The sequence below is a fragment of the Tetrao urogallus genome, assembly GCF_951394365.1.
Source record: "Tetrao urogallus genome assembly, chromosome: 1".
Lineage (NCBI taxonomy): Eukaryota > Metazoa > Chordata > Aves > Galliformes > Phasianidae > Tetrao > Tetrao urogallus.
The window spans coordinates 89,755,177-89,770,607 of record NC_136813.1 but is presented as its reverse complement, the minus strand read 5'-3'; the positions used below and the strand labels follow the sequence as shown (position 1 = coordinate 89,770,607).

The following is a 15,431-nucleotide window of genomic DNA, read 5'->3' as shown; positions in this document are numbered from 1 at the left end:
AGATCTTGTGTAGGCGTAGTCAACATATGGCCTCTGGCAGGCAGAGCTTAAATTCAGATTTATAATAAGAATTTCAGTATTCTCAGAATATATAGATCAAAAGCTTACAAATGAAGTAAAGTTAAAATGATGATTTAATGGGTAGATTGTTGAGCAAAATGAACAGTGGTACTTTGCTTAGCTTTCATTAAATAGCTTTTTGAGACTAAGGGTTTGACTTCATATGTAGTGTGAATCACTGTTGTAAAACAGAACTTCTCTTTCTGTGTGCATGGACTGCTAGTGATACACAAGCCAGTTCAAAGTGGATTAGGCCACTGCAAGCCAGTCCTTTTGTTAGGAAAGAAATTAGCTGTTCCCAATGCTTCTGCCGCTTGTTGTTGTATTGCTCTTACTTCTGTCACTTGTGTTCAGCCATTGGGAATGGGAACATGTAAGCTGTGTCTCTGAAGTATGATTGAGTAAATTAAAAGTACGCACACACTTCTATTTGTTGTTCAGATGTACATTTATATTCTAGTTGTATTTTGCAAAAAATAATCTGGAATAGAGTTTCTTGTAGGGATTTGGGATGGTGAGTATAAAAACAGAAGGTAATCAGAACAAATTAATTTGAAAAAAACATACAAAGGAATTTATTTAAAGTTCTAGTATTGTGTAACAAAAGTAGATCCAAGTTATATTTTATATGAATAACTGAGAAATCATTTTCAAAGAACTATAAAATAAAAATTGCTTTTCAAAGTGTCTTTCTATGAATATGTACTGAAAACTTAATTTGATTGAATAATACTTTTGAGTATCCTAATAAGCTGTTTTAAGAATTTCTTAATAATAACATAAAGCTGCCTTCTAAGAAGACATTAAATCAGTTGCTTTAAAAATTGCTTTGGTGATTTTTTTTCATCTGCTGAAAAATCACAGTGTTTTTTTGTGTTTACTGTGATTTGTCTCAAAGATGCTACTTTCTGAAGACCATGATGACACATTTTTGGTCTTTCAGTACTGATTCTTTTGTGTATTAGTGATTCTAGATACAACCTGAGGAACTGAATGTAGGAACTGTGTCCTTGTTATTACTGCTTAGATTATTCAACTCTGCAGTGGGTGCTGATAGTCCATCTCTCCCTTGCTGTCCCAAGATTCACCTCTGCTGTGACCTTCCATCACTCATATTGCTGCGCTAACAAATCCTATTCAGCTCTGCAGTGGAAATTTCGCCCTGCACTGCAGTAAAACCACATTGAACTGGTCAAGCATGTACTTCATTCATTTCTGGTTTTACTTTGAGTTAATAGGGACTGAGACAGAAGATACATGCAACAAAAAGCAGAAATAATGGATTGTTTTGCACCAGAAGAGGAGTGTGGGTTACAAATTACAGTAATAAGGCAGTGAAAGAGGCAGCAGAGGGTATAAAGCAAAGCAATCTGTCTAGCTCCAAGGAGTGATCCAGGAACAATCGGAGGTTTTGCTGCTTCAGTTGGAGTCATTTCTATGCAAAACAATGTTCCCTCTCTTGGTCTCGAGTGACTCATTTACACCATTGCCACAAATAATTTTTTACCACTGTGGATTTTTGTTGTTGTTGTTTTTTCTCCACACAAACAGAATGTATAGATTGGTGCATTTCCAATTGTTGAAGCAGCCAGTTCTGAGATACTACCACATGCCGTTGTAGGATGTCATCCTTTGTCACCATATTTTGAAGTCTCCTTTGACTGAAAAGAATTTCTAATTCTGTAGCTCATGTAGCATACTGTTAACAACAAATGCCTCGTGTTGATAATGAATGCTTAGGAAGGAGGGTGAGGTGATTTTGAATTAGGGATTTAAGCATCTTTCACTAGTTGCTATATTAATAACTGCAACAGTAAACGCATGACTTACGCTCTCATTAGAAACTTTTATGTATTTTAAAATACTGTATGCTACTGGCCTAAGCAGATTAAATTCTTGCAAAAAACCAGCTCCTGTGTAGAGCTGATCATGTGACTTTTCATTACTGGCCTGGTTTTACTGCCAACTTGATCATTGCTTGGGAATCTGCAGCAGATAGATGTATGTTATTGACATGCTACAGGAGCAAACCTTGTTTGTATGTTTGCTTAAACCCCTTGAAACTTAAACATTTGCTTAAGCCCCTTGAAACTGAAATTCTGTTGTAGTATCAAAGGCAGGTTGGATAGCTAGATCACCAGATTTGCTGTAATTATTACCTAATGCAATTACTGCCCTTTTTTAAAAAAAAAAAAAGTGTCTGCAGCCTCCAGATATTGTGTCAGTGTTTAGCTACCACATCAATTAATGAGTTATGAGGAGGGATAGTAATGGTGGATTATTTTTCTTCTGCAATTCTTGATTCTTTATCACCATGGAATTATTTCATATAAGTATGTTAGAAAATATGTCACTGTTGTTTTGAATTTGTTTGGTGGATGTTGATTTTAATATGCTGTGTTTCTGTTGTATTTTCTGCAAAAGGAAATTTAGAAAAAACTTTAAAATGTTTTAAAACAGAAATAGCAACACAAAATGGTCTTCTCAGAATCACAGAATTGTAGTGATTGGAAGGAACCTCCAGAGATCATCGAGTCCAACCCCCCAAACTCATTAGTTCTCCAGAACTAATATCTCCAAAACTGGTGTGCTGTGACAGACTTTCAAGCATCTGTTTCAAAAACTATGCTTGGCTTATGCATTAGGGCTGAAATGAAAATTTTTATTTATTTATTTATTTAATTTTTTTTACCTTATCACCCAGAAAACCTTTTGATTCTGGTTTGGAAAAAAAAAAAAAACATTGCAAAGCACATTACATTGCAAAATCTTCTCTTAGCTATTAAAGGTTATTGAAAGAATAGCTGGCGGCATAATTCTCCCAGTGGTAAATTAAATAATAATAACAAAGTTCTACCTAGGTGGAGCTTGTACTTGTAATAAAGTTTTCATTTCTCTGTAAGTAGATAAAGTTAATTACTGTGGATGAGATGAATTCTTTTTTTTTTTTTTTAGTATACCATTTGTATATTATGTTTCTTAGCTTTCTAATGTAATGTATCCGCAGGTGGATGAAAGTCAGACTGGAGAACCAGGGTGGCTTGGTGGAGAATTGAAGGGAAAAACTGGATGGTTCCCGGCAAACTACGCAGAAAAAATACCTGAAAGTGAAGTTCCAGCGTCTATAAAACCAGTTGAGGCAGCTCCTGCACCTAAAGTTTCTGTGCATGAAACAACTACATCACTAGGAACTGCTGCATCTACAGAGTGCACGACAACTGCCAACAACTGGGCAGACTTCAGTTCAACGTATGTTTGGGTAGTGATTATCGCCTCAAAGTACCATTGGAGTACTTTCTAATTGATTAGACTATGACAAGAAGTTGACACAAAGTACACAGATTGCAAAAGATAAAGATTTTGTTTGAAGTAAAATATTTTTCTGTAGTAAATAGTTACAATTGCAGCCTTGTAAAACTGGAATTATTCTCCTATCATATCTAGGTAGATAATACACACTTTCATGCTTTTCATAAAAATTAGTAATGCTGTCCCTGACATGAGAAAAGTTTTGTTGGTTGTGCGCTTGGCACGATTACAGTCCAGACGTACAACTGATTACTCAGCTAAGAGCACATGAAGCAGGCAAAGAAAACAGGCAGAGAAGATTTAAGTTGGGTTATTTTATCATGCTCCTCGAGTTCACTAAATTTTGATCATTTAAGTAGGTACTTTGAGGCAAAGGTAGGGATCATGAGATTTGTTGGACATTTTAAAGGATAAGAGATAGTGCGAAACTCTTTTAAAGAGTTGAAAAGTCAGTAGGAAATAATTTTAAGCAAAAGAAAAAAAGTAAGGATTTGAAGTAGTATGAGACATAACACAGAGGCATGTGAGAGGTCAGTGACTGTGCATAATACAGACTGCAGTACTTAACATTTTCATTGTATGGGGGCACACCTGAACAGTGAAACTAAATTACAGAAATGGTTGGCCATAAATGAGCAACGATGAGCAATTAACTGTTCTTAGAGGCTGCCTTCTGGAAATGTATTTATTGTAACCCTCTCTTTGATTGCCTAACTTTCACTGCAGAGTTAATTTCACTGCTAATAGCTCATGGAGTATTGAATTACAAGAAATAGACCTAGAATGTAGAATTTTTTTCTTTGCATGTGAGCATTTTTATTCCTTAGAATACAGTAGGAATAATGTAATTCACTTATTTTCAGATGGCCGGCAAACACTAATGAGAAACCAGAGACAGACAACTGGGATGCCTGGGCAGCTCAGCCATCGTTGACAGTTCCCAGTGCAGGGCAGCTGCGGCAGCGATCAGCCTTCACCCCTGCCACTGTTACAGGATCATCTCCCTCTCCTGTTTTGGGTCAGGTGAGCAGCTGTGTTCACTGGAACTGTTCTGAGCCAGCATGAACTTCTGGATAGCAAAGAGCCAACGTTTACAATTGAAACCCCTTCCTGAGATGCATGAACTAGGACAGTTTGGAGTGCTAAAGCATTAGTGTACACCCATTAACAAAGTCAGTAGCAGAATCTAACACAAACAAGCTGCTGTTCTGCTGTTCTTTGCTGGCTTTTTTAAGCTACAGTGGTCCAGTCTTCTTAAAGTTTTGGCTGGGTGCTATTTTTGAATCACTTCCTTTGGGCTTTATTAAATCACATGACAACAATCTTCATTCCAGAGTGGGTTATATGGTTAAGTGGTGTAGATGAGACTAAGCTTCACAGTAGATGAATTCAGTCCATCTGTAAGAGACTGCACTTTCCTCAACTGGACACATTGTTCTTGTAAGCTAATGTGTTGTTCTGATAAATGCAAAATACCTTAGTGTCTTTGAACAAAACTTAAAGGTAGTATATACAATATATTACTAGCAGCAGAACATAATTTTCTGTAAAGTTTGCTTTAAACCTTTCAAAATAACTTTGTCAAGGGTTTATTGTATCTATATCTTAATTGTAGAAATTGCAAAGAAGCAAACTTCCAAATAGTCCTGCATTACAGTGATTACACATTAACAGATAGAAATGTAGGAGGTCTGTGGGCGTTTCTTGTATTACTTTGTAATTTTGACTGACATGTTTTGCTTTATACAGATGAGGAGAAGTCACAGTATATTGTGGCTATATAAATAGTATAAGAATGTAACTCCATAAGGAGTTTTCTTTGTGGAAAGTATTGCAAGACTGAATTCTCTCTCTTTTTCTCTAAATTGCATTAGGGTGAAAAAGTGGAGGGACTTCAAGCACAGGCTTTGTATCCTTGGAGAGCAAAAAAAGATAACCACCTTAATTTCAACAAAAATGATGTCATCACAGTTTTAGAGCAGCAAGATATGTGGTGGTTTGGAGAAGTTCAAGGACAAAAGGGGTGGTTTCCTAAGTCATATGTGAAGCTTATTTCAGGCCCCATTAGGAAGTCAACAAGGTATTGTATTTGCTTATACCATACTTTACTTCCATACTATATTGATTAAATATATATGAAGAGTTGCTCACTTGAGTTTTAAAGTTTAGACTCAACTCTGTATAAATATTTTTATGCAACTCTTCTCTGTTAGGTTTTTACTCCCATTGCTGAAAATTCAGGTGAGGAATATGTAAGCTGACCTCAGTTCTCCTTGCACTATGCGCCACCACCAATAGACCTAAAGTTTAATCTACAGTCTTAATTATATGTGACTTGCAACTAAGAAGTTACTATTTTGACATGAATTATAGCTATATAAGTCTCAGCTTATTTTTTCCCAGAATAAAATACAGTACATCAAAGCTTAATCACTTATCATTATTCTCAGAAGATGAAACAATCAGAATCTAGTTCTGTGAAAGGTGAAGTCAGCATTAACATCACTAATACTAATTACAATGTTTTTAGATTTTTTTTCTTCTGAGGGAGAAGGAGGGGCAGCAAACTGTGTATTCCATGCATTTACTTAATTATAACTACAAGTAGCCATCGTACTTGAAATATGTAATTTGCAAGTTTACTGTCTATTAGAAAATTTAGGGAATTGCTTAGAGGTACATGTGCATATTTTATTTTTGTCATACATTAAGCATCTTCTGAAGAGATTTAATTTCTTAAATAACTGTTATTCTCTTGTAAAGCATGGATTCTGGTTCTTCAGAAAGTCCTGCTAGTCTGAAAAGAGTAGCATCACCAGCAGCTAAAGCAACTATGTCAGGTGAAGGTAAGCATTCCAGACTGGATGGCATTGACACTATTTTACTATGTGATTAAATGTAAGTAGTCTGCGTATTACCAAAAATGAGCCCAGAATCAACAAAACAGGTTTGTTTTAAGATCAGGCCTGTAAAAATGTGGGTATGTTGTATATGTAGAAACAATAATTGAACATTTCTTCTACAGTTTATAGTGTTCCATACTATACATACTAGTATGTATGTAAATATTTTGGTATCAGTTCAGTTCCCCATGGAACTGTTCAGAATGGGTTTTTGCAGAGGGCCAGTAAAACACTTCCATGTTGTTTTTATTTGTAATTCATAAGTAATTAATGATGGCAGCAATTATTAATGAATGTCTCAATTTCACTCGGTACTCATTTCCACTGTTCCATTAAAGCTCCCTGTAACTGATTGTAGTTTCTTTATTTGAAAGTTGTGATACTTATGGTCAAAGCTACCCCTCATTTTTAAGAATGGAGCATATGGGGCACAGACAGATAATTGTCAGGCCTCTGAAGGGTTTTAAAAGACTTGTATTCTTAGTTGTTAATGTCTCCATATGAGCTGTGCTAACAGACTGTGGGCACTCTACTCCACTTCAGTGCAATGTCTGTAAGGTTAACTTAAATCACAGTCAGAGTAAATTAATGGATCTAAATTTAGTTTACAAATTAATATCTACATAATCTCTTCAGAATGCCTTGCATTTTTCAGCTACAATTCTACATATGATTTCAAGTGGAAGAGTTTCTTTGGTTATTGTTGTATTTGATAAGTTACTGACATGAACACTACAGAAATTGAAAGAAGAGAATGTTAGAAATCTGTCCAAAATGGAAAAAGGGATGATCAGTTATTTTGAAACCTAACTAGTCTTGCTCAGTGTGTATTTCATTAAAAGCAATTTGGAAATGCTGTCTTTTTTGGTAAATTATAGGATATCTTAGGTTATATATTAGTATTAAAAAGGGACACAATTTATATAAAAACATTTCAAAAAAGCTGCATTTTTAAGAAGTAATAGAAGATGATAGACCCATATTTTATTAGATGTAGAGAACATAGGAGAATATACATGTATATGGCATACATTGTGAATTTTAATGTTTTTGTGTACTTGTGTACAAACACATGTATGTCTCCTTCAACTGCAGTTGTTAGGTAAACTATCTCTTAGCTTTCATTAAGAAAATTTATTGTGGTTTGAATTCTTGCTGAAGTTCAGTAGTCAAGTTGAGGGTTTTGGTCAGATGTAGTGTTCAAGCAAATGGAACAATCGCCAGTTGCAATGGAATACTTGAACATTTCTGTCAAGTAAGCATGATAATCTTCCTGAAATACTGTGAGCTGTTCTTAATTCCAGAGCTGATCACAGAAACATAGGATATAATCTTCAGTGATCTATTGCCCATGTGAAGTTTGTTAATGCTTAGTTAAGTAAGAATGTATCAAGTTGTGTCTACAATGTTAATTGATTGTTCAAAATTCTTTGTAATCCTTTTTGTAAAGGTGTTTGGGTTTTTTTTTGTGTAGTTCTGTGGTACAGTTATGCACTGCAGTACTTAACATCAGTCTAGTGTTTTTGCACTTGAATACTAAGTGGGTGACTGTGTTTTAACAAAATAAAACATTCAGGCTTTGTCTTGACATTTCCCAGCCGTTTCAAAAGATGCAGTGAGATGTGTGCTCCCTGTGCAAACCTTCAAGTAATGAAAGAATTCACTGTACATGAGAGCCAAACAGAGTATGTAAGATTAAGACAGATGTTTGGGTACTGAGATTTTTTTCTGCCCTCAAATCTGAAAATGCTAGTCAACAGCACAAATCAGAAACCACTGGGAAATATGTTCAGAATACTTTCTGATGTAAAGTAATAATGTATAATATAATAATGTAATAATAATTATACTAGGAAACTATTTTACCAAAAAGATTCCCCAGGGCAGACTTCTGATAGACTGTATTTAGTTCTGCTATCTATTTCATTTTATATAATAATTAATACTGAAGCTTTATGAATAAAGTAATTAATCAATTTATCTTCTGTCTAGCCTCTAGTTAGATCATATTCTATTCGGCTTTGCAAATGATAATCGAGCAGGTTACCAAGTGTTTCCCCATGTTGTGTATCTATTTCCTTCTTGCAGAATATGTTGCTATGTATACTTACGAGAGTTCTGAGCAAGGAGACCTAACCTTTCAGCAAGGTGATATGATTCTTGTGACAAAGAAAGATGGTGACTGGTGGACAGGAACGCTGGGTGATAAAACAGGAGTTTTCCCATCTAATTATGTGAGACTCAAAGATTCTGAGGTAGAGACATTAAATTGTTTCACAGTTGGGCTGGGGGAGTTATGTTTTCTTTGGTGTTGTAGGGATGTTTGCAAGTGAGTGGTTTGCAAGGGAAGAAGAAGTATTTGCTGAACATGAATTTGGAAAAGGAAATAATAGTTACATTTCACAACATAATTTATTAAGTTCCATTCTGAGCCATTTATGACAATAACTCTTAGATAAATTGATAGTTAACTTAGCAGTTTTGTGGAGACAAATAAAAATAGCTACAATTACTTTTTTTCCAGGTAAGTTTTTGATGGCTGAGTTGTATCCTTCTGTCATTTTCTTTAAAAAAGAAATTAAGGGAAATATTTCAGTTTATTATATTTTTTTCTTTCCCTGTTTCAGTGTTCTTGCAACTTAGGGAAACAAATTTAGCAATAAAAATTAGCTAACTACTCTATTGAATAATAGAGGTCCTGTCTCATCTGATTTTATCCTGGAATAATCTGATAGAGCATGTCTATGTTAAACTTTTTTTAGACATTCTTAAGAAAGATGTGTTCTCATTTATGTTCCTTGTCTATTTGGGAAGGGTAATTCTCACCTACCAGTAGGAATTAGCTTATTGTCAGCTGTATATGGTATTGATCTCTTGGGAAGGACTTTTTGTTTGTGTCTTTGAGAACTATAGTTTTTTTTTAAGTAAATAAATACAAATTTATGTAGGTGTCATGATGAACAACAGGTCGACCATGAGCCAGTAGCTCAATGGTGTACTGGGGTTCATTAAAAAAAGTGTGGCCAGCAGGTCGAGGGAGGTGATCCTCCCCCTCTCCTCTGCCCTGGCAAGGCCACTTCTGAAGTATTGTGTCCCATTCTCTGCACCTCAGTTCAAGACGTTCAATCTTCATTTTAGAATTGAAATGTTGTGCTTTATGTTTAGCATTCAGTTTTGGATATGCCTGTGCTCTTTCCTGCCATTTCAATTGCATCAACTGTAGAGTTATGAAACAGCCCAGGTCAGTAGAGACCTTGAAAGATCATCAGGTCAGACCTTAAATCTATCTAGTGACTGTGGAGCAGCAAAAAGTTGGGTCAAGTCCCCGACTAGATTAGGAGTACTTTCTTTCAGAGAGAACATGTTTTACAGTAGCAAGTTGTGATGCCACCTCATTAAGATGGGGTAGAGGTTTGTCCTGAAGACAAGTGAGATATTTCTAACACACTTTTGTCTCAAAATCTGGGAATGTATATTGAATGTATATGTATATGTTAAGTTGCCTTTTGTGTGTTTTCAAGTATTGGGCATATCAAATGTTTGTCCTGTCTGATGGAGAAGAGGCACATATTGGCAAGTCTTTGTAGAGAGCTCAGAAACAGATATTTAATACTGAGAACTGTGCTTATTAGAGAACTCAGTTTCATGTTTGTCTGATCTCAGCTTGTCTGGTCCTGAAACCACAAAGTGCAGTTTATTAAAAATGGTCCGACTGCTCTTTATGCTGGTGAAAACCACATCTTCAGATAAAATCTTGATGAGAAAAAAAAAGAGGAAAGAGTACAGAGCTCAAGGAGATTTATATTCAGGATGGTTATTTTCCTGAAGTGATTCACATGCCCCCCAAGAGATAGTAGTTGTTCTAAGTGGATAATTGCCATTACACGTACAAGGTTTTGCTATTCAGCTTGGTCACAGAGCCAGTTTTTGCAAAGGATTTCACAATAGTGGCTGTCTTAACTTTCGGATGTGCTGCTGTGCTTGGACAGCTGCTGGCTGATCATGAAGAATTTTGCTAAAAAAACAAATTAGTTTACTGTGTTCTGCTCTGTTGACTTAGGCCTGAAAAACAAGGCAGTGCTAATCATTCAGTAGTTCTATTCATTTACCTCAAGCAACCATACTAAGGAATTTTCTCTTCCTTAAAGTTTGAACATATTAATAAAGTGAATGTCTTTATGTTCTCCAAGTAAGCAACTTGATGGTCTATTCTCAAAGTTTTCGTTAAATTGAGGTAGGTATGTACGGCTTTTTTATTTTACCCTTTCCTTGAGACTGGTGTGATAATTATCTCTGCATTGGAATATGGAATCGATACGGTGGATTTGGAAAACCAAAAATGTAGATCCCTCAACTTATAAAACCTTGTGTAAAACATCTAGCAATCAAAACCTATTCAGTCTGAATTCTTAGGGCATTACTGTACAACACAATTGGTAATTCTACTGCCTTGTTTTATTACACTATCAGAGCAAGTTCTTCTTGTTTCAGAAGATGTTATCATTTGGCACAATATGTCTTCAAATGCAGTTAGTGTCTTAGATGTACAAAAAAGAGATAAAATGAGTTATTTGTTCTCCACTGTTTTTTTTTTCTTAACAAAAGGGTACAAGATATTTCTCCAGGGGAGACCAGAAGTTGGGTCTATCTTTAGGTGCACTGTTTATTAATTTAGATAATTTTTGAAACAGGGTTTTCTGTTTATTTCTTATTTTTCTTTAACAAGGATTCAGAGAATCTTCAAACAGAACTCAGGCTCAGTTTAGTTAAGGTGATTTTGAAACTCCCCTCTCAGGATAATCTATGTTTACCAGCAAAGATATAGTGTCACATCCTACTTTATCAGTCCCTACATGCCTAATCTGACAACCTGGACACTTGTTAATTGATGTTTGAAAAAAAATTTTATTTGGAAGTCCAAATACTTGTTCTTTGTTAAGAGGGCAAAGTGGTATTTCTCTGCTGAAAAATACTTACCAAAGTAGTATCAATTTCTGATATTACTGTATTAGTGCCAGTCCTCTCATTTGGTTCCAGATCTTTTAATCTTTTCTCCTCGTGTCTGTGGATGGACCCATCATCATTTTGCATGGAACATCTTGTTCACAGACCTAACTTTAGTCTTTGCATCTAATCACTGTATGATGCTTTCATATTTCACTTTTAAAAGTTAATATAGGTCACAGTAGTCATAGAAGAAGGGGGGAAGGGGAGGGCAGGAGAGAAAGAGAACCAGGGAAAGAAAGGAAGACTTGCTGGCTTTCCAGAAAGTAACTGTAATCAGTCTTTTACAAGAAAGTTGCACTGACACCAAATTATTTTTAACTTGCCTCATCCATTTTCCACAACCCTTCCTAGAATTCACAAAATGTCAAAGGCTGTTGTGGTATGCTAGGTGTATGAAACGTGCTTTTGTGCCAGATGTTTGGATTTAAAAAAAAAAAAACAAAAACAAAAACGACCCTCTCCCTATCCTCACTGTCACCTTCCAGTGGCAGTTTCAGGTAATAGGACATGCACACCAACCCCACTGAGTTTTCTGCTAATACAGCACTATGAAGTATTTTAGCTCAGTCTGAAAGATCAGGCTTCCATAGTAGCTTTCTTGGAAAATGTCCCCAACATTGAAGTCCTAGAGCAGTCACATACTCTTCAAGACAGTTATTTCTCCTAATAATCTATTCTATTGAGGTATTCAAAACTAATACACATTTTTAAAATGGCACTGTTCTCTCAGTCATTCAACTAGATTCTTAGTTATTGCCTTTATTAGTTTCATTATTAAAAATTCCCAGCTTCTAAAAACATCAAGTTAAGGAGAATATTGAGGATTAAGTTGTTCTTTTCCTTAGAGGATCTGGTATTCTGAAAACCCTCCAGTCATTTATGTAGGCTCCAGATATGTGAGGAAGATGCTAAGGGAAAAATTGAGAAGAGGGTGAAGCATTGTGAGCATCACTTGAAGGCAATAGGATATGATGTATGTTCAGTATTTCTGACCAAAAGACAGTTTAGATTTGCTATGTTGCTGTCATCTGTATCAGACATTTGTACTCTAATAGCTAAGGCGGCAATGTACTAGGAAGAAAGTGAGATAATTATTTAGGGCATTACGGGATTCTGTCCTGCAAAGAGTATCTATTAAAAAGATTGGCAAAATGACTGAGGAAAGGGATATGCAAGGGTAGAGTCCAAACCACGCCTGGATTTGAATATTCTAATTGCAGGTATGTGACTAGTCTGAAAGTGCACTGAAAAAAAATAAGTAAAGATAACTTTTTCCAAGTGACTGGTGTTTTTTAGGAAAGATATATTTTTGAACAGGAGAGCTGTGAGTTTGTAAATTAAGAAGCATTTTTATGCTAAATTTGTTTTTTCAGAAGAGCTGTTTTCTTAAACATAACTGAACTGAACTACTTCTATGGCTTTGCTAGTTTTTTCATGAGTGTTCACAAAAGCTTTTCTTGTAAATCTCTTGGCTTGGGCAACAGGATATTCACACCTCATCTGAACCCTCCTACGATCCAAGGAATTAGCTGTCTTTGTCAAGACAGATAGCGCTATTGAGTGTCCTATGCTCTCAGCTAGGCACAAGAAATGATAGTGGAGCTTTTATTAATGTAACACATACCATCTAAAAAGTTCATATAGCTCATCTTAGGGATGCAGTGAAGGATTTCTACATTAACTAATTTTCCATAAAAGAAAATTTGGAACCACAATATGTACAGTATTTAAATAATTATGTCTGATTATCTTTTTAGGCATATTTGCAATCCAAATATTTGAGAATTGAAAAATACTATTGTCATACTAGCTTAACTTGGCAACATTAACATTTTGCAGATATGCAGGTTAATAATGAAAATACTATGTAAATTGTAATTACATTGGTATTTACAGTCAGTGGAAGGCAGGAGAGTTAGGAAAGATGTCTGCACCTTTATATAGTTATCCACTTCTGTACATCACATTCTTTAATTTCTATATATTAATTGCCATCTCAAATAGTAAGAGTTCCTGTAAGAACAGACTTCATTTGAGTTTTTTTACTCTCATCTTTTTTTGGTGTGTTAAAGTGAAGTGCAGTAAATCATTTTAATATACTGAAGATATAATTATGACTGCTAAACTTACATCTCCCTCTCCATTTCAAGGCTTCTGGAGCAGCTGGAAAAACAGGAAGCTTAGGGAAGAAACCTGGTAAGTCATATATAGTGGACAGCACCTCCTCTTAAGTACTGTGTATATCTAGTCAGTGAAAAAATGTCAGTGGGAACAAAATCTTTTCCATAATAATAAATCATTTGCTCTTGGTCATTAATATCTTCTGAAATACACTGTTATGCTTTAGTAATTTACATTAATGAATACTGTTTATATTAAATTAATTTATAACCTATTCATCACCGTATTGAAGTAGCATATATAGGTAAGGAATAAAAATCTGCTTGCTCAAAAACAAGTGTAAACTAAACCAAATAGAACAGTGGAAGCCCGCAAGTTTCTCAAGTTTTCCAGTGTCCCTGAAATGGAAGTACACATTTCACATTGTGGTTTCACAGCTTTGCCCTAATCTGGTATACATTGACTCTGAGCTCTTGTGTCTGCTTCCTATTTTCAAGAGCATATACCTTGTATGTATGCCATGTAGTTTATTGCCTGAAAAGCCTGGTCATGTTGCAGATCATCATGTTGCAGATTATTTTTTGGCTTGAAAGAAGTCCTCTTGTTCTTGGGTTAGAGGTCAGGGGAAGGGCTGTCCTTTTAAACAGCTGTTTTTCCAAAGATCATTTAAAGAGCGCATTGTCACTGGCAGGCGTTTGTAAACATTCCAGAAGGCATCTCTGTTTTTCTCTTCAGTGTATTTATTTGCTTCTGTATGAAAGATATGATTTTGCATCCAGTTGAACTAAATTAGGAGATGTTCAATGCTTCTGTCCCTTTCTCTGAAACTTATTTAGTTGCTTAGTGAGGTAGTTCAAGGATGTGGATTACCAAGTCCTGCCTATTTCCATACCCATATACATACTCATATTCATGTTTTATTTTGTTTTGTGGGGAGAAAGTTGCTTTTTGTCTGCCTGAACTGGCTCACTACTCAAGTGTGTAAGAGAAAAGAGAGAGGATGCAGAATAGATTGCAGTAGCCCCAGCTTAATTTGTCTTATTTTACCTCTGCTCTCGGCAAATCTGACTGATCCATCCACTTTCTATGGAAAGAAGGGTTTGGAAATAAACTACTTCTGCCCTTTTAAACTTTGCTTTGAATAACCAAACACAGTTGTGTTAATAGATTAAAAGTTTGAGAGAGGCAGAAAAGAACTCTGGAAAACCTGTAAAAGTGAGACCTGGTAGGAATAATGACAAGATGCTGATAGGTATAGCTCCTGTTTCTATGCATGGGAGAATGAAGCATGAGAGGACTTGAGTAGCAGCCTTATAATCACTAATGTGCTAAATCTGAATATTAAGCAGAGGAGAGATGGGTTTGTGTTGACAAAAGGTGTATTTAGAACTTTTTGGAATTTAAGAACAGTTTAAGAGCAGTCCTGCCTATTTTTCAGCAAGGAGGTTCATGGATGTTTTTGCCACAGAAGTGAAAGGCTAATAAATGAGGTGAAATATTCCAGTTTATTCTAGAAGCAGCAGGATGAACAAGTGAGTGTTGATAATAGTCTGTGTTTGACAAGGAAAAGAAAATGCTGTCTTTTGGAATTTAAGTGGCATTATGGGGACAACTGTATCTGTGAGAAGACATTTCTTTCTCTTTCTAAATGAATCTCTTTTGGTAGAGGACAGGTTCTCCTGGCCTGAGCTGTAAATGAATTGGATCTCTTCTTAGTAATTCAATATTTAAATATAATAAAATTAAAAGTCCTTCCTGGAATAAAAGCTTTTTTTTTTTTTTTTTTCTTTTTTCTTTTTTCCTTTTTTACTTGAAAAAACAGAAAAGGAAAAAAAAAAAAACAAAAAAAACCACACAAAAAAAATCCCCCAAACTTATTTTGCTGCATGTTTTCCTCCAACTTTCTGCTTTTCTTTGACATGAGAGCTAGATATTAATTTGTAATTCAGATCAGTTCACAGTAAAAATTCTATATGCTACCAGTTGGTGAAAGAGGATCTCTGATATCTGGAGCTGTGTGGATTGTCATTA

The 15,431-nt window shown here is 35.4% G+C and overlaps 1 protein-coding gene across 3 annotated transcripts in view; it reads left to right on the top strand.

Annotated features, from left to right (window-relative positions):
* ITSN1 (intersectin 1) overlaps nt 1–15,431 on the top strand; it is a gene marked incomplete at both ends in the record, with an annotated part of 89,229 nt that overhangs the window by 47,766 nt on the left and 26,032 nt on the right. For all 3 annotated transcript variants that reach the window (XM_079549705.1, XM_079549704.1, XM_079549706.1), the window contains 6 exons: nt 3,068–3,309; nt 4,233–4,392; nt 5,244–5,449; nt 6,133–6,215; nt 8,361–8,527; nt 13,430–13,475. In XM_079549705.1, coding sequence (XP_079405831.1) covers nt 3,068–3,309; nt 4,233–4,392; nt 5,244–5,449; nt 6,133–6,215; nt 8,361–8,527; nt 13,430–13,475 — 904 coding nt within the window. The remainder of the gene's footprint in view (nt 1–3,067; nt 3,310–4,232; nt 4,393–5,243; nt 5,450–6,132; nt 6,216–8,360; nt 8,528–13,429; nt 13,476–15,431) is intronic.